This window comes from Prionailurus viverrinus, chromosome A1 (assembly GCF_022837055.1).
Source record: "Prionailurus viverrinus isolate Anna chromosome A1, UM_Priviv_1.0, whole genome shotgun sequence".
In the NCBI taxonomy this organism is placed as follows: Eukaryota; Metazoa; Chordata; class Mammalia; order Carnivora; family Felidae; genus Prionailurus; species Prionailurus viverrinus.
Genome location: NC_062561.1, coordinates 97,865,729 through 97,885,016, shown reverse-complemented (window position 1 = coordinate 97,885,016; position 19,288 = coordinate 97,865,729). Strand labels below are relative to the sequence as shown.

Below are 19,288 nucleotides of genomic sequence, written 5' to 3'. Positions count from 1 at the left end.
TGATGTAAGAAAGTGGTCCAGGTTTATTTTTCTGCATGTCTCTGTCCAGTTTTCCCAGCATCATTTGCTGAAGAGACTGTGTTTATTCCATTGGATGTTCTTTCCTGCTTTTTCAGAGATTAGTTGGCCATGCATTTGTGGGTCCATTTCTGGGTTCTCTATTCTGTTGCATTGATTATCTGTTCTTGTGCCAGTACCATACTGTCTTGATGATTACAGCTTTATAGTATAGTTTGAAGTCTGGGATTGTGATGTCTCCTGCTTTGGTTTTCTTTTTCAAGATTGCTTTGGCTATTCGGGGTCTTTTCTGGTTCCATACAAATTTTAGGATTGTTTGTTCTAGTTCTGTGAAGAATGCTGGTGTTATTTTGATAGGTACTGCATTGAATATGTAGATTGCTTTGTGTAGTATTGACATTTTAACTATTTGTTCTTCTTATCCAGGAGCATGGAATCTTTTTCCATTTTTTTGTGTCTTCTTCAGTTTATAAGCTTTCTATAGTTTTCAGTGTATAGATTTTTCACCTCTTTGGTTAGATATATTCCTAGGTATGTTATCTGGTATTCTTATATATTAAATATATATTTAAGATTTAATGTTAGAGAAGAAAGGAAGGCATTATAACAACAAGTGTTTCCAGGAATTCAAATTTTAGGCAATTCAGGGAATCATTGGCAAAGACTGAATGCAGGATACAGAACTGGAAGAGTTGGGTGTTTCTAAAATGGGAGTTATAGTATAGGCTTAGAATCCATACCAGTAGAATTCTAAACCCGGCACTGATTTTCCTGTTCCTCAAGAAGTTACAGCAAGAGTACTCAAACAGTCTAAACCCTTGGAGAACCAAGTTCCAAAAAGATCAAAATTACTGAAGTGTTCTTTGAATCAGCATGGCTTCTAATATTTGGAAATTAAGTTTCTGTATAATATGATATATCAATATTACAACAATCATATTAATTATATTATAACTTGAAATTATTAATATATAATTAATTGTATTGTGATATGTAATTAATATATAATTATAGTTAATAATATATGTTATATGTAATTTTAGGATTAGGTTTTACACCCTCAGGTCCATGTATCTGATTTTTGTCGATGAAGAGGAACTGAGAAGCAAAATGACCTTATTGAAACTAAGTGGTTAGCTATTGTCAGGTTTGATATAAAAATCCTGGTCTTTCCATAGAGCCTCATACTTTCATCAAATTTTAATTTTTTCTTTTCTGAGAATTGTAAATTTTGCCTCGGATTTCCTTGAACTTTTATTTAAGAAGACAAATCACTTTCTGGGGCACCTGTGTGGTTCAGTTCGTTGAGCTTCCAACTTCAGCTCAGGTCATGATCTCACGGACTGTGGGTTTGAGCCCTGCAATGGGCTCTCTGCTAACAGTTCAGAGCCGGGAGCCTGCTTCAGATTCTGTGTCTCTCTCTGCTCCTCCACTGCTCATGGTCTGTCTCTCTGTCTCTCAAAAATAAAGAATAAAAAAAAGTTAAGGAAGGAAAAAAAAAAAAGGCAGGTCACTTTCTGACAAATTATTATTGTGCCTATGACTTCTCAAGAAGATGGATTGACAAGATTTCTTTTGTTCCCACTCATCATATCAAATGTGATGAAGGTGATACAGCACATGTGCATAATAGACATTGTGAGAAGATCCCTTTAACGTGCTGTATAACATGTCTGTTAATCATAGTACAGACTTTAGTTATTTACTCTTAATATATCCGGTTACTGGATAATTCCTGGAGAGATAATTTGTGAAGGACATTTTGAAGTCTTCTAACACTTGATAAATTTCAGATTCTGAATTTTCATGCAGTCATGTGGGCCATGGTAAGAAGTAAAGCTACTCACTGAAATAAAAAACTTCTTCTTAATTTATTTTTATATTTTTTAATTTCAGTTTTTCCAAACTTATTTTTTAAAAATCAAATTTGTTCCAATAAACAAAAATCACTGTGAATTTTTCATGTTTCCCAAAGATTTTGTTGTAATCAGATGTTTATTATAAATTTCTCCAGTGATGGAACTGAATATTGAAAGCAGTAGTTGGCTGTGCTCGGTTTTCTAGTTGACCCTGATGACATATCAAAGCAGTTGGTAATTACAGTTAATCAGCATTATGAATTATTCTTACAGTTTTTTAATCATGGGCTTTCTTTGATCATTGCAGTTTCTCAACCATTTTTCTCCATCTCTTCCCTCCCTCCCTTTTCCATCTTTTTACGTTGGTAGAAATGCAGAGTGATTTTAACTAAAATGTTATTAAATATGTTTTAAAGAATGTATTCCAAAATTAAACACATTATGTAGTGAATCTTTTATTATTTACTATGTATGTATGTAAATTTATTTTTTGAGAGAAAGAGAGCATGTGAGTGAGCAGGGCAGGGGAAAGAGAGGAGAACAGAGGATCCATAGTGGGCTCTTCACTGACAGCAGAGAGTCTGATGTGGGGCTCGAATTCATGAACCATGAGATCATGACCTGAGCTGAAGTCGGACACTTCACCACTTAACTGAGTGAAGCACCCAGGTTCCCCTGTAATGAATCTTTTATGATGACCACTTTACTTCTCTCCCTCTCCCTTCCCTTCCCCTTCTCTTCCTGTCCTCCTTATCTTCCACCTTCTGAGGAGAGAAAGGATACAAGTTGTAGAGAATTCTTGGGACAAAATACATTCAGAGAAACAAGGGAGGAAGAGGACTGAGGGACAAGGGTCCAGAGACGGGACAGTTTTAATGCTGTAAAGGAATGAGAGACTGTTAGAACTTCAGAGATACCAGAAAATGAGAGACAACACCTGATTTTTTTAAGTGACTACGTGGTAAGAGTTAGACACCACCCCCTCATTCCATATGTTTACATATTTAATGAGTAAAAACTTAAATTCTTACCTACTCACACATCCTTAAGTGTGATTCTTTTCACAGTGTGGGCTAGGAATACGGTTTTATGAGTGTGAGATTACTTGAGTTTCATTTAATTAAAATAGGAATCAAAAGGCCAGAATGTTGACATTTGGTTTTCTATTGCTTTTCCCATTTCTGACTGTCAGTCATCAGGTGTCAGTCACCTATATGTGTGTGTGTGGGCACACACATCTCTTTATACACACTCACCCCCATACAGGCATACCCCTGTCAGTCTATATTAAGAAACAATGGAAGACTAAACCATACAATAAAAAACCCAGTTGTCAATTCTCCAAAGTGATTAAATCGTTTTTACTTCTACCACAGTGCATGAGGGTTTCATTTGCTCCATATTCTCCCCATTTGGTGGTGGTAGTCGTTTTGATTTTAACTGTTCTAGCAAGTGTGAAAAGTTATCTCATTGTGATTTTAATTTGCATTTAGTCGTGTTGAGCACTTAAAAAAATTTTTTTAATAATTTATTATTGAGAGACACAGAGAGAGCATGAGCATGAGCATGGGAGGGGCAGAGAGAGAGGGAGACACAGAATCTGAAGTAGGCTCCAGGCTGTGAGCTGTCAGCACCAAGCGAACATGAGGCTTGAACTCATAAACCGTGAGATTATGACCTGAGCTGAAGTAGGCTGCTCAACCGACTGAGCCACCCAGGCTCTCTGTGTTGAGCGCTTTTATATGTACCTATTTGCCTTTCTTATATTTTCTTTGGTGCGGTATCTTCGCACTTGTGCCTCCTGGGAAGGGGTTATTAGTCTTTTAATTTATGATTTGTAGTAATTTGCATATACTCTGGTTATATTTTCATTGTGAGATATATGTGTAACTGTCCTCTGAGTATTTAACAATAACAATAACTAGAGGATATTATGTATAGAAGATATTAATACATTTAATATTTTTAAACTGGCGATTTTGGAAGGAAGTGAACTAGTGTTTAAAACACGGACTTTATACTTTTTTTTAAGTTTATTTATTTATGAGAGAGAGAGACAGCATAAGCAGGGAAGGGGCAGAGAGAGGGGGAGACACAGAATCTGAAGCAGGCTCCAGGCTCTGAGCTGTCAGCACAGAGCCCGATGCGGGGCTTGAACTCTTGAACTGCGAGATCGTGACCCAAGCTGAAGTCGGACGCTCAACCGACTGAGACACCCAGGCACCCCCACAGACTGTATAATTTTAAATTTAAAACAAAACTTACTTTCTGTTTTTCTGTGTTTTGGTTTCAGGTGCAGTTAAAAACTAGCGTTTCTAGTCAGTATGTAATTCGGACACAACCGACTAATAGGTGCCTTTCTACCCTGGAATGTGCAGCTGCTGCTCTTTCCATTTTGGAGAAAAATGATTACATACAGGAGGTATGTCTTTGGAAGGTTATATTGTTTTTGAAAGTAAGCAGTTTGGTTAGATTTTATCTAGAAATTTAGAAATGCATAACCTATGAAATTTGCAGCTCCAGTGTCAAATAGAGTGTATCTGTAATAGAAACTTGTGTACTGTTATAACCTTCTTTCCCCCTATGGTGTTTTTCTGTGTTAGTTCAGCATCCAGATTGCGTTATTTAAATATTCATTCTAAGCTGTGCAAACAGCATTTATAATAAGCTAAATTGCCTTTCAGTAGCACAACATTAAATACAGTTTTTTTGTTAGATTTTTCTTTTATTATTTTGTATTTCTCTTTTAGGATTTTGTGTTTTCTTGTACACAACTTTTTTCTTTTTAATTAAAAGAACGTTTTACAGCAACTTGTTTTTTTTTTGCATTGGTGCTTTTGAGAATGTACCAACTTTCTGTGTATCTTATTAACTACTTGCTGAGAGAATAAAAAAGACAAGTTTTTGAGAAAAAACACCTGCAGAATATGAAAAGGTTATAACCTGCAATCATCATTTTATTTAATTTCCATGAAAGCCTGATGATTTCATATATAATTAATCATCAGTAAAGAATAATGTTCAATGAGCCCACAAACGTCTTAGTCTTTTGGAGTGTGTAGGAAACTGCACTTAAGGCCAAAGAAGAAAGAATAGCAAAATAAAAAATTGTTAGGGTTTTTTAATCACCGAAGGAAGGTTTTTGATAAATACAACTTGAGAAGATAAGTCAGAGGATAATGAGCGTAACTAAATGGAGTTTTATAACTCTCCCTTCTGACGAGCACACACACACATAGTACTTATTTCTGCCTTCTTTCTCTCTCTCTCATTATACACTATGGTTACTATTATTATAAGAATGTGCCTTACTCATTGAGGAAATTTCATTGATGGATAAAAGCTCAGGTCACAGTAACTGAATTGGTTACCAAGAAAAAGAACAAAAGACCCCCAGAACACAGAGCGTGAAAGAATGCCAGAAGCAAGCCTTGAATTGCTTTTTCCCTCTTCCCTACCCTAAGCTATGGAAAATGCTCTGCAGAGTTGGAGGCTTTCCTTTTTTTGAAAGAAGTAGGCTTTCTTGAGTAGGTTTTTTTCCTATGTGTATCTGTGTGAGTAGACTTTGTACTGGGTCTAGGCAATTTCTCTTTCACTGTTCTCTCTCCTTTGAGAAAAAAAAAATCATGAGGGGCCCTAGATCTTTATTCCAAATGAGCAGAGTGTTCCCTGACTTTCTCCCTCCATTGTAACCTTGCCATCTGCTCCCATGTACCTAACCATTGACATAGCGTTTAATACACCTCTATAGTCCTTTCTCTTTTTTGTTTATACCTTCTTGAACACAGATAATATACTGTTTCTAGGTATCTTATTTTACAGCTTATTTTACACTATTGTTTAAACTTGCTTTCTGCACAATCTTTGTAGTTTCCTTTTTGTTGATGTAAAACTCTAGATCAGCCAACATCAGACCAAGGACCCATTAAAAGCTCAAATCTTGAGGGGAAAAATGTAATATTCTTTGGCTTTGGATTTGAAACTTTATCCCCTCTCCTTCTCTGGGTTCTGAAAAGAATTGTCTGTGGATTTGTATGTCTTATTTCTACAATTGGTATCAGATCTTTACTTAAGTTCTAAACAAGCTTTAATGTTCTTAGTGGTGGTGGATTTCATAATATTGTAATACAGCAGGGCTAGGGTTTGGGATGGCGTTTGTCCTGCTACTGCTCCACCCTTCCCAGTTTCATAAGATATATGATTCTGGTATTAGTCAGTGTACCGTTGCAGCAGGGAAGCTTATCTTATGTTCTGAGTATAATGTCTGATAACAGGCAAAGTTCAAGATACAGAAGGATGACAGGATCTGTCATCTCTTCAGCTTTTGTTATTGTTGTTTGTGGATCAAGCTGAATATGAAATCCCAAAGTCACGGTGAGGTCCTGAAGTTCACATTCTATTTGCTTTGGTCACCAGGAGTCATACTTTAGTGACCAGGAGTAGAAAAAGGATGTTTGGCAATCAGACGTGGGATTTGGAAGGTGCTGATAAGATTATTGGCTGGAGCATGAGCTGAAGAAATGCATAATGGACCATCCCAGATTGCTTATTATTCCAGCTGACCAAAGATTAGCTTTCTCGGTGGAGAATCCCAAGTCCAGCCTGTTCACATCTAGCTACAATTTAAACAAAATAGCATTTCATTCCCCTGGGAAATACAATTACCAGCTGTTCTGAACTTAGGTGTTTTCTCTCCTTTCTGGGGAGGAAAGATATGACACACGTTGTTTTCCTTGGTAACCTTTTTTTCAGGGGTCTCCTAATGAAACACCAATACAGTGGGGGAGAGTGGTAATTCTTCAGCTAGCTTTATTCTATGGAGGTAGATAAGGCTCCTCAAAATAAAGAGCTTGGCATGGAATAGCCTTCTTAGTCTGCTGATTCATCCTTGTCCTGTCTTCCTGAGCAGTTTTTCACACACTCTGAGTAGCACAGTGTGAGCTTTGAAGCAGGTTTGAATTAAACCTTCATCACTTACCATCACCACTTTGTGCCAGTGGGCAGTTCATATAATCTCCTGTGCTTGTTTGCTTATCTATAATACACCAGAAAGAGTTAGCTCTTACTATTAGTGTGAGAATTGGATGGAGTAATTTTTGTTAATCGCCTGACACCAGGCACTCCAGAAGAATTAACCCCTTTGTTCTTTCTTGCCCGCCCCACCCCCCCACCACACCCCTGTTCTTCCCCATAAATTGACAAAAGTTTTGAGTTAAAGATTGGTGATTTTCATTCAGTTACTATAAAATTTACCAGGGCTTTTCACACCTTGGAAAGCTCAAGCTTGGGTATTTTTTAAATAATAGAACCGTTTCTGCTTATGAACCTGTATAGCTAGATGTGGTAAAAGCTTTGTGCACAGTCTAAGTGCCAGTAGTTGGTAATCATGGGCCGTTCAGAACTGTCACTTTATACCTGCAGACCAAAGGGTTTAAAAAACACTGATTTTGCCCCAAATAAATTTTTAGAAACAAACTTATTTCTTTGTTCCTCTGAACAAATATATAGCTTCACGTTGCCTCAGATATAATGTTGTTAGTTTATACAGAAGCAGTATCGCTTATTATCACGCAGTGTGCCGAACATGTTAAATGCATCCTCTTAGTCCTCTTAGTGTAACTAACCTAATAATGATGTCGTAAGGTTGACAATGTTTTCCTCATTTTATAGATGAAGAAAATGAGGCAAGGAGAGGTTTATGTGGCTTATCCGGGAACACCTAGCTAGCAAGTGATTACATCAGTCAAGACAGGCCAGATGCAGCTGCAGTAACCTAACACTCCAAAATCAGAATGGCACAACACAACAGTGGTTTGTGCCCCTCTCTCGCTGTCTTTGGGAGATTAGCGGGATGACTTGTGCTCGCTGCAGTTGCTTAGGGGCCCGGGCTGATGGAGGCACTGTGTAGATAGGTCATTCTCCTTTCATCAAGGAAAGCATAAAGGGAGGTGGTGAATGGTGCTTTTCGAGCTACTGCCCAGAGGTGACACATGTTATTCGTGCTCGCGTTTCCTTAACCAGAGCAAGTCATAATGGCCATACCTAACATCAAAGGGCGTTTGGAAAATGTAGTCTGACTGTGTAGCAAGAAGGAGGGTCGGTCTATTTGTGAACAGATGTATTGACGATCACACAGATGGAGTACGGGTCTAATCCAGATCTGTCTCCAAAAATCATTCTCTTAATTACCTCAGAGAATTGGTAGAGTCTTATCTTCAGGAGATAAAAGTTGAAGGCCCTTAACAATAGGAATATTAGCATTCTGTCCATTAAGAATCTCATGAGTGTCTTAAATAGCAATAGAACCTTCCTTCAGTTGTCTCCATCTGTATAATGTCCTAGGTATGTTTTCTAGGGATGATGTTTCAGAATCCAGTCAGTCCACTATGTTTACTCAGGAAGGAAATATATAGTCATTTCCACATTCCCTCTCTTATTTGAAGAAATGAAGACATTAAAGGAAATTATGGTAACATACAGATGGGGCTTTCCAAGATAATGTCCTGCAGAACTTTTCCACGATGTTTATCTCTTACCTATTGGGGTATGTCAATTTGATTGCATGTAACAGAGCCTTTATTGTGGGGATTGAACCATGTATATAGAGGCTTCTTTTTCTCCTGTAAATAAGTAATGTGAGGTGAGCAGTCCAGGGCTGGGGATTTCTTCTTTCTTTCTGCCCATCATCATATGTATTTGACTTTAATCTTTGTCTTTATTGCATTGTAGTCACATGATGGTTATCCCACCTCTAACAGTCCTGTTCCAGGCAAGAAGAAAGCACAAAAGCCCCTGCCTGCTGAGTCTGTCCCATTTTAAAGAATGTTTCTGGAAGTCCCACCCAAGGACCTCAACTTACCTTTCCTTATATGGACTGTGTCATTAGCCAGTTAGTATTACTAGCTGGATACATTGGCACCTTGAATGACATTTGGAATGATAAGGAAGAAAAGAATGAGTGTGGAGAAGCAGCCACCAGTGACTGCCACGATGTCTGAGTTCATTGTAAAATTAAAACCTTTAAGCTCTTTGCTGCCACTTACCTTGTATGTGAAAGGGAATAGATTTTCACATAGACATTGTGACATTTTTGCAATTAAATCTATCAGTTTTTTTCTTTGTTCCTTTTATTTCTAAAAAACAAACAAACAAACAAACAAACAGTTTCCTTAGTCACGTTTGCTATTGTTATTTGGAAGATTTAAATCAGGGGTCTCAGGCCCCAGGAAAGCATCTGACTCAAAATGTTTTAAATGCATGACATAGTAAGGTTTTTTTGTTGTTGTTGTGTGTGTGTTTTTTTTTTTTTTAAATTATTTTTATTTTTGACCTTGAAAAACTTTAGGTAGGGCATTTGCTCTAGTTGTTTTTTAACTTCTACCATATTTGTTATCGTATGGGTCCACCCGGCTTAAATGTTTATGTTATATGGCTGGTTCTGTAGGTATTTGAATGTAGACAAGTACAGATACAGTCAGAAAAACCCCAGGTTTGGGTATCTAACTTGTGTGTAGTCCTTGGACCATTGTGAGAGAATTCGTAAACCTGTGAACCTTCATCTGATTGTTACAGGTAACAGGAAGTTTGCATCAGTCTGTGATTGAAACCAAATTAACTAATTTGTGTCTAAAGGTCTCTTTTACTCTATTTGTTGCAGATTTAAATGTTATAATGGCAACAGTTTCTTGAGGTGTTTGAATGTATTAATGTATAAATGTAGATTTGGACTTTAGTATCTGTATGGGAAATTAACTATTTGTGTCTTTTTACTGGAACTCCTTAGCAGTATGTAAGGTATGAGTTAAAAGAAATTGTATATTTGGATGTCATATATTTATATTTAGTAGAGTGCCTGTTACTTTTCATGGTAAAAAGCCAATAATAATAACAATAAACATAATAATCCCTGTTTCTGAAGAAAAAGCTAAATAGAATATGATGATTTGTTACAGACCCTATCTTTTTTTATCTTCACAGACTTTGCTTCGCCCTCTTCAAGCTTTGTGCTCTTTCCAGCTGCAGCATGGTGCTCAAATTCGCCTCAGCAAGGAACACCTTCTGAAAAATGGATTATATCCTAAGCCAATGCCAAAGAACAAACGCAAGCTCAGGAAAATGGAACTGTTAATGAACAGTGTTAAAATTTAGTACTGTTGTTCCATGGTGCTAGTTATGGTGTCTTCCGCTGATAAAACCAGGTGAAGTTTTCAGAAAATTTAAGTCTGTGGGTTTTTGGTTGTCTAGAGTGAGAGTTGCATGCTAAACTTGCCCAGCAGAAGAAGGAAGTCAACCAAATAGCCATAAAAAAGCAAACAAAAAAAAAAAATTTCGCTGACCCAGTAAAAACCAAGGTTTCATACTGAGTTTGTTTAAAAAAAAAAAAATGTGCCTCTAATACATTTTTCCAGATCCATAGTTTGGAATGTGTTTGAAATTAGTTGTTGAGTGAGGTTAGAAGGTTTTTTTGTTTTTTTGTTTTTTTGTTTTTTGTTTTTTTATGTAAAATGGAAAGAAATTATTGTACCTGATTGGGACAGTATTGTTTTCATGAATGTTAATAGATAATTAGGTGTATATAATAGAGGATACTTATGTCAATATGCAATATTGTACATAAACTTTATAGTTTGAAGGAATAATGATCACCAAGTAGTTTAGATTGAATTTATTTTTTTCATAGAATAATATAGCAGAATAAGGGAACTAAATAAATTACTTAGGTACTAAACTTGAACTCAGCTATTATGATTTAAGTGTTACTATTAATTGCCCCAGTTTTGTTGTATTAGGGTATACTTGGAATGTAAGATTATATTAGTTTCAGGTGTTCACCATCATGATTTGGTATTTATATACATTGCAAAAATAATCACTGTATGATAAGTCTACCTAACATCCCTCATACATACTTAAAACATTTTTTTCTTCTGATAAGAACTTTTAAGATAAACTTTCTTAGCAACTTTTTAATATGTGGTATTTGTAATTTTGCAGAATTATTAACTACAGTCACCATGCTTTATAGTACATCCCCATGAGGTATTTATTTTATAACTGGAAGTTTGTGACTTTTGACCCCATTCACCCATTTTGCCCACCCCACAGCCACCAGCCTGTTCTCTGTATCTGTGAGCTTGTGGTTTTTTTTTTTTTTTCCTTTCCTTTTCTTTTTTTTAAGATTCCACATGAGTGATATCAAATGATAATTACCTTTCTCTGTGTGACTTATTTCACTTACCATTATGCCCTCCAGGTCCATCCCTGTTGTTGCAAATAGCAAGATTTCATTCTTTTTTTATGGCTGAATGATATTCCACTGTCTATATACACACCACATTTTCTTTATTCATCCATCGATGTCTATTTAGGTTATTTCCATGTCTTAGCTATTGTAGATAATGCTGCAGTTAACACAGGTGCATCTTTTGAAGTTAGTTTTTTTTTGTTTTCTTTGGATAAATATTCAGAAATGGAATTACTGGATTTTATGGTATTCTATTTTTTACTTTTTTGAGGAACCTCTATACCTTTTTTCATGGTGGCTGCACCAATTTACATTCCCACCAACAGTGCATGATAGTTCCCTTTTCTCCGTATCTGTGTCCCTTTTTATTTCTTGTCTTTTTCATTATAGCTGTTCAAACAGGTGTGAAGAGGCAGTTCTTTGGGGTTTTGATTTGCATTTCCTAATGATGAATGATATTGAGCATCTTCTCATATGCCTGATGGCCCATCTGTATGTCTTCTTTAGAAAAGAGTCTGTTCACTTCCTCTGCCCATTTTTTTGCCCCCTTTTAATTCAAATTTTGTGTGTGTGTGTGTGTGTGTGTGTGTGTGTGTGTGTGTGTTTGCTGTTGAGTTGTAGGAGTCCTTTATTTTTGTTATTAACTTCTTATCAATATCTGACATACAAATATTTTCTCACATCCTGGGGGTTGCCTTTTCACTTTATTGATGCTTTTCTTTGTTGTGCAGAAACTTTTTAGTTTGGTGTGGCCTCACTTGTTTAGTTTTGTTTTTTTTGTATTTGCCTTTGGTGCCTGATTTAAAAAATCATTGCCAAGGCTGATGTCAAGGAGCTTACCACCTTTGTTTTCTTTCTAGTTTTATGGATTTCACATTTTACACTCGTCTTTAATCCATGTTGAATTAATTTTGTGAGTGGCATAAGATAGCAGTCCAGTTTCATTCTTTTGCATGTGGCTCTTCAGTTTTCCCAACATCATTTATTGAAGAGACTGTCCTTTTCCCATTAAATGTTCTTGCCCCCTTTGTTATAGATTAATTGAGCATACATGTGTGGGTTTATTTCTGGACTCTATTCTGTTTGATGGATCTCTGTGTCTTTTTTTATGCCAATACCATACTATTTTGATAACTATAGCTTTGTAGTACAGTTTGAAATCAGGGAGTATGATGCTTCCCCCTTTGTTTTTCTTTCTCAGGATTGCTTTGACTTTTGGGGTCTTTTGTGGCTCCTTACGAATTTCAGGATTGTTTGTTCTATATCTTTGAAAAATGCCTCTGGAATTTTGATATGGATTGCAATGAATCTGTAGATTGCTTTGTGTAGTAGCCCTAATTTTGAAAAAGGTGCATGGAATTTTGGCACAGCACACATTTTTATTTTATTCATCAAAAAGGCTTATTGAGTGTGATAAACTAGTCATATGGAAACAACTGAAATAGAATATAACTATAATTTCAACAACATATTTTTCTAACTGGGGCTATTTAAATATTTTTTCATGAACAAAAACTTTCGATTTCAGAGAGCAAATTTTCCCCACCCTTTTGGGAAAAATATTTACTGACATTTTATATACTAGTAGAGACATGTATGTAATATATATTTGTATCTAACTTAAATCTACTGCAGTCGTATACCCATATTGGCAAGGAGAGGGGACTTTGTTTTCTTTATTTATGACTTCTAGAGTTTTTTGTATCCAGTATCAAGTTGTAAGGAAAAACTAAATGTGTGACCTAAAAGTAATCTTGTTATAAATACATGTGCATGTGTGATATATGAGTGGTTATTTCTGACCATTTTCATTCTTATTTATTTATTTTTATTGTTGGCCTAGATTAAGCCCTTCTTAAAAGCTTTAATGCTAGTCAGAATGATAGTAAATGTTTGGGGAAACTATGTAGAAAATATTTTAAAATATTAAACAAAAGTTAGATTTCTATCCTGTATTATTGACTTTTTAAAAATTAAAACACAGTTTGGCTCATTTAAAAAAATGTTTATTTATTTTGAGAGAGTGGGGGAGGGGCAGAGGGAGGTGGAGAAAGAGAATCCTCAGCAGGCTCCATCCACGATAAGCTCGATGTGGAACTTGATCTCACGACTTAGATCATGACCTAAGCCAAAATGAAGACTTGGTTGCTTAACCAACTGAGCTACCCACTACTATCAAGTGACTATCTAGGTATAATAGAAAAGAAATAATAATAATGTATAATGGTCTCCTTACAAATGGGTTAAAATAGTCTTACAGTAATTGTTTTCAGATTAAAATTAAATTTTGCAAATTTCTTTTATCCACTATTATTGCCTTTTTAAAAAAGATATTCCTATATATGACCCATATAAGTCTTTAAATTGTATTTTAATTTATATTGATTTTTAGAATAATTACTACCTTTATTTTTAACTACAGAATTAGGGTAATTTTTGAACACTTACAAAAGCTTAAAATTTAGTATTTTTGGAAATGCATAAGCATTTTTAAAATAAGTTTATATAGTTTTCCAGCTTATTTTACTGACTTCTTAAATTACTTAATTAATTTTTTATTTCTTACTGATCTCCTGACAAGATTATTTCATTTACTCCTCTCTGGTATTCAATGCTTCTTTAGTCACTTGGTCTCATCAGGCAGTTTTAGATAAAATTTAAAACCATTGGAGTGCCCCGGTAGCTCAGTCGGTTGAGTGTCCAACTTCAGCTCAGGTCACGATCTCACAGTTGGTGAGTTCGAGCCCCATATCAGTCTCATTGCTGTCAGCTTGCACTCTCTTTCTCTCTCAAAAATAAATAGAACATTAAAAAAACAACTATCACTAGTAGGTTTAGTTATTAAAAATACTTATAATGTGTAGTATTATGTGAAGATTTTAACTGAAAATTTGACCTGGCTTTTAAAAGTTGTTACTTTTTTGGGGCACTTGGGTGGCTCAGTCAGTTGAGTGTGGACTCCTCATTTTGGCTCTGGTCATGATCTCATGGTTGGTGAGATTGAGTCCCACGCAGGGCTCTGCACTGCAGTGCAGACTCCACTTTGGATTCTCTCTCTCCCTCTCTCTCTCTGCCTGTTCCTCAGCTCATGCATATGTGCTCTCAAAATAAATAAGCATTTAAAAAATAAAAAAATATATAAAAGTTACTTTTTTATTGTGTTAGTTGGCTTTTAAGTTCAGATGCTTTTTATTTGTTTGATTTGCCTGGACTAGTTCCATTTTTTTGTGGATTTATAGCTGATAGTAGTCTTTACATACAAACTTGAACTACACTTTGTTGGGTAGATTGTTTTGTGAATTGTTACTTGAACCACGTAATTTAGAAAGTAGTATTTCTTTATACACAAGGTGATTGATTATGCATTTAGCACAGTACGTTGTTGAAAATCACCATATAATGAGTGGTGTTATTTTCATTTTCTTGCACTTGAGTATGAAGGGTTGAGAGCTATACTGAATGAAGCAAGTCACAGTACTTGGCAGATTTCCCTAGGTTAGCTTGCAAGATTTCTCAGGTGAAAACATGAGAGTTATATTAAAAATTATGTTCTGGGGTGTCTGGGTGGCTCAGTCAGTTAGTGTCAATCTGTTAGTGTTAGTGCTAGTCTGGTGTCAGTCGGGGCATCCCGCTTCGGCTCAGGTCATGATCTCAAGGTTTGTGGGTTTGAGCCACGCATTGGGCTCTGTGCTGACAGCTCAGATTTTAGAAGGAGCAAGCTCTTCACTACCACCTTAATGAGTTATATAGAAGAGTACTTCTTCCTAACTTCTTCAGTTTCTTCATCACTTATTCCTACTTGCCCTAAATTGGCTATTTAAAAAATGTGATTGTGTTATTAAAGAATCCTTTCCATTGAATATTGATGAATTTCAGGAAAGTAAATTGTTGACCCTTGGATACAGTTGTCATTGGTATAGAAGTAAATGTTGATGCCCTAAGTAAAAAAACTACATTTGATTAGGTGAACTTAAAAGTTTTATCTAATGGGCCTTTTATTATGTAGATTTAGTCCTTAAAAATAAGTGTGAGTGGATTTTTTTATAGGTAAATAATACTATGGTTTAGATGTAATGAAACTTTGCATTTAATTGTGTCCCATAGCATAGAATGAATCACAACCTCTTAACATTTTTCAATCAAATTTTTATTTACTGGATTTGCTTAATATATTCTCTTTCCTTTTTCTTTTTCTTTTTCTTTTTTAGCTTTATTAAGGAATCATTGACAAATAAAATTGTGAGGTATTTAAAATGTACAGCATGATGATATGATATACATATTCATTGTAAAAGGAGTCTCTGCATCAAGTTAACACATCCATCACCTCACATAGAAATGTTTTCTCGTGTGTGTGATAACATTTAAGTTCTACTGTTGTGGCAGATTTCAGTTATACGGTCCAGTGTTATCGACTACAGCTGCCATGTTCCCCCTCCTTTCTCCTCATACTTTCTGCTTCCCAGATTCCTCCTCTCCCTTCTCCTCACTCTCCCTGTCCTCTTTCCTTTTCTAGTATCCTTATCCTGTCTACTGTTGTGTTTTTTTTTAATGTGTACAAATTATTTGTGTATCCTTGCATAAGTGGTTTTTTTAAAAAGATCATGTAGTGGTCTTCACAGCTTACAATTTTATTTTTGAAATTTGTGCAGAAAATCAGGCACTTACTCTGTGCTGCTGACTTGTCTCCCTTACTCTACTCCCTTACTCCCTTACTCTCCCTTTCTCTACACTAGAGAAACATGTAATCACTTACTAGTCTTCAATAATTGTTCACGTGAATCAACAACATAAGAATTTTTTAAAGAAACTTTTTAATGTAAGAATTTTTAAAAAACTGAGGTAGGTAGCCTTTGAATAAGAAATTATAGTTTACTCTTATTTAAAGGTATGTTAAGAAATGAAAACATTCTTCTTCATTCCCTTATTTTAATTGAAGTATAATTGACATAAAACATTAATTAGTTTCTCGTGTTTTTAGTGATTTGAGTGATATTTGTGTACACCATGAGATGATCGCAGTAAACCTAGTTATCATTTGTTATCGTATGAAATTATAAACTTTTTTTCTTGTGATGAGAACTTTACAATACACTCTCTTGATAACATTCAAATATGCAATACAGTATTGACTATAGTCACTATGCTGTACATTACATTCCCATGACTTACTTATTTTATAACTGGAAGTTTGTATCTCTTGAACACAGCTACCAATTTTGCCTACTTCCCAAGCCCCCTCTCCTCTGGCAACCACCATTCTTTTCTCTTTGTGTTTTGTTTGGTTTGCTTTTTAGATTCCATAGGTACGTGATATCGTATGGTATTTGTCTTTTGTTGTTTGGCTTTATTTCATTTAGTATAATATCTTCAAGGTTCATTTATGTTGTTGTTGCTGCAAATGGCAACAGTTCATTCTTTTTTATGACTAAGTAGTACTCCATTATATAATTCCACATCTTCTTTATCCATTCATCCATTGATGGACCCTTGGGCTGCTTCTGTAATTTGGCTATTGCAAATAATGCTGCAGTGAACATAGGGGTGCATGTATCTTTTCAAATTAGTGTTGTTGCTTTCTGCAGTTAAATACCCAGAACTGGAATTTCTGGATTGTATGGTAGTTCGACTTTTAATTTTTTAAAGAAACCTTGAAACATTTTTCGTCTGCCTCAGGATTTTTGTCATTACCCCTGTACTCCTCACTGATTTTGCATACTAATAGCATTTAGTCATCTCTCTCCACATATGTTATTTACAAGGTGAAAAATCGCTTATTACATTTTTTATATGTAATTTTACGGGAAACATTAGTTGATATGAAAATGGCAATAATTTACAATATGGTCATCAGATTTTATAAACATAACTGCGTATCATTTTGTATTTATTAAATAGTTTTACTTCTAAAGTTGCCTTTTTCTTAATAAAATCAGTGAAGAAATTTTTAAAATGTACATGAAAAACCTGGATCTAAAATGTAAGCTTCCCTTTTTCCTGTTTCTGGAATATCTGTTATTATGGAAATGAAAGAAATGTTTTAACAGCATATTTTAATACTTATTTTGTTAGTAACTCTCAGAACTCTCATAAGTTCAAATTCTTTGTGGCAAATTCCATGTGGCAGGTACTTTTACCTGTGACATATATAGTCTCATATAAAAGAAAAATATTCATTTAATGAATAAGGTAAAAGTAAAGATTAGTTGAAATAAGGAATGTTTATAAGGTAAAATGCATTAACAAATTGATTGTTCCTTTAATTTGTGAAGTGTTTATTCAGTAACTTAAAGTAGGAAAAATGGTTTATGATGTCACTTTGATTTTTCATTTGTGCTAATTGATTTTATCATTTTTAAGAGTATTAGTACTTATTTTAGCTTGAGAGTTTGTTAATGTCTTTACTCTTGGTATATGATAATAGTGTTTACTTAGAACTAGACATGTGTGATTTATAATACCTAATATTCACTTAATTATTAATGCAATGTTAAATTTAATTTCCACTTTAAAAGAAATAGTTAAGTTCCTAATGACTCAATAGTTGTTTTGCATAATGGCTTTACTATTTTTTGTTGATAGCAAACATTATTTGAAATGTTTTTGAAAGTATAATTGCTATGTTTTATTTTCTTGGTGATCCTCAATAACATCATTATTAAAATATCATAAATATTTAATTTGAAATGTATGAATTATTCCTAGCATTAAAGAACAGGGTCTGTTGGGTAATATATCTCTGCATGCACCTACCATTATTTTGAATAATGGACGTGACGATATTAGTAGCAAAATAGGCTTGGGCATCCATAAGAGGTTTTAATAGTATATAGTAAAAGTATCTGTAATCTGTGTCTTTTATGTCTATTCGTAGATCTTTGTTTACTTCGTATTTCTCACTAATCAGTCCAATAAACTATTTATTTAGTAGATATTTTTGTTTAGCTTTTACTCTGTGTCAGGCTCTGTGTTGGGTGCTAGAGTGATGTGGATGACAGAGTCCCTATGTCTGAGAAGTTGAAGTTGTGGCTGTTGTAGACATATCATGATAACATAATTTTAGATATTGATAACTGCTATGGAAGAGCATCCTAGAATAGAGTATGATGAGACTTTAGTCACAGTTGGGGAAGGCCTTGCTAGAGGAAATGAAATTCAGGTCTGTGCTAAATGATGAGAAGGAAGCAGCACATAAATAATTCTTCAGGTAGCTTTTTTTTTTTTTTTTTAAATTCCAGTATCATTAGCATACAGTGTTATATTGGTTTCAAGTCTATAATTTAGTGATTCAACAATTCTATACATTACTCAGTGCTCAGCAGGGTAAGTGTACTCTTAATCCCAATCACCTATTTTACCCATCCCTTCACCCACCTCCCCTCTGGTAATCATCTGTTGGTTCTCTGTAGTTAAGAATCTGTTTTTTGGCTTGTTTCTTTTTTGTTTGTTTTGTTTCTTAAATTTCAGATATGAGTGAAATCATATGGTATTTGTTTTTTTCTGACTGACTTATTTTACTTAGCATTATACTCTTTAGCTCCATCCATGTTGTTGCACATGGCAAGATTTCATTCTTTTTTATGGCTGAATAACATTGCATATATATATATGTGTGTATATATATATATATATATATATATATATATATATATACACACACATATATACACGCACCACCTCTTCTTTATCTATTCATCATTCGATGGGCACTTGGACTTCTTCCATAATTTGGGTATTGTAAATAATGCTGCAGTAAACATAATGGTGCATGTATCTTTTCAAATTAGTGTTTTCTTATTCTTTGGTTATATACCAAAGAATGATGGTATGATTACTGGATCATAGATAGTTCTGTTTTTAACTTTTTGAGGAATCTTCATACTGTTTTCTCCAGTTACTGCATCAGTTTCTGTTCCCACCAGGAGTGCATGAGTGTTCCTTTTTCTCTACATCCTCATGAACACCTGTTGATTCTTGTGTGTTTTTTAAAATGTTTTATTTATTTTAAGAGAGAGAGAGAGAGCGCACACGCATGAGTAGGGGAGGGAGAGAGGGAGAGAGAGGAGAGAGAGGGGAAGGAGGGACAGGGAGAGAGAGAGAGAGAGAGAGAGAGAGAGAGAGAGAGAAAGAATGAATCCTAAGGAGGTTCTTTCATTTCAGGGTAGAG

General features: G+C 34.9%; 1 protein-coding gene across 3 annotated transcripts in view; it reads left to right on the top strand.

The window, feature by feature from the left end:
* DTWD2 (DTW domain containing 2) overlaps window positions 1-19,288 on the top strand; it is a 201,300-nt gene that overhangs the window by 93,124 nt on the left and 88,888 nt on the right. Inside the window, exons 5-6 of one of the 3 annotated variants that reach the window (XR_007155486.1) lie at window positions 4,171-4,299; window positions 9,855-10,075. Coding sequence is in view for 2 of the 3 variants with exons in the window: in XM_047874197.1 (XP_047730153.1) it covers window positions 4,171-4,299; window positions 9,855-10,025 (300 nt within the window). In the remaining variant the exon portion in view is untranslated. Of the gene's footprint in view, window positions 1-4,170; window positions 4,300-8,606; window positions 8,860-9,854; window positions 10,606-19,288 lie in introns of those variants that run through there. The other 2 variants (XM_047874197.1, XM_047874208.1) reach the window with 2 other exon arrangements.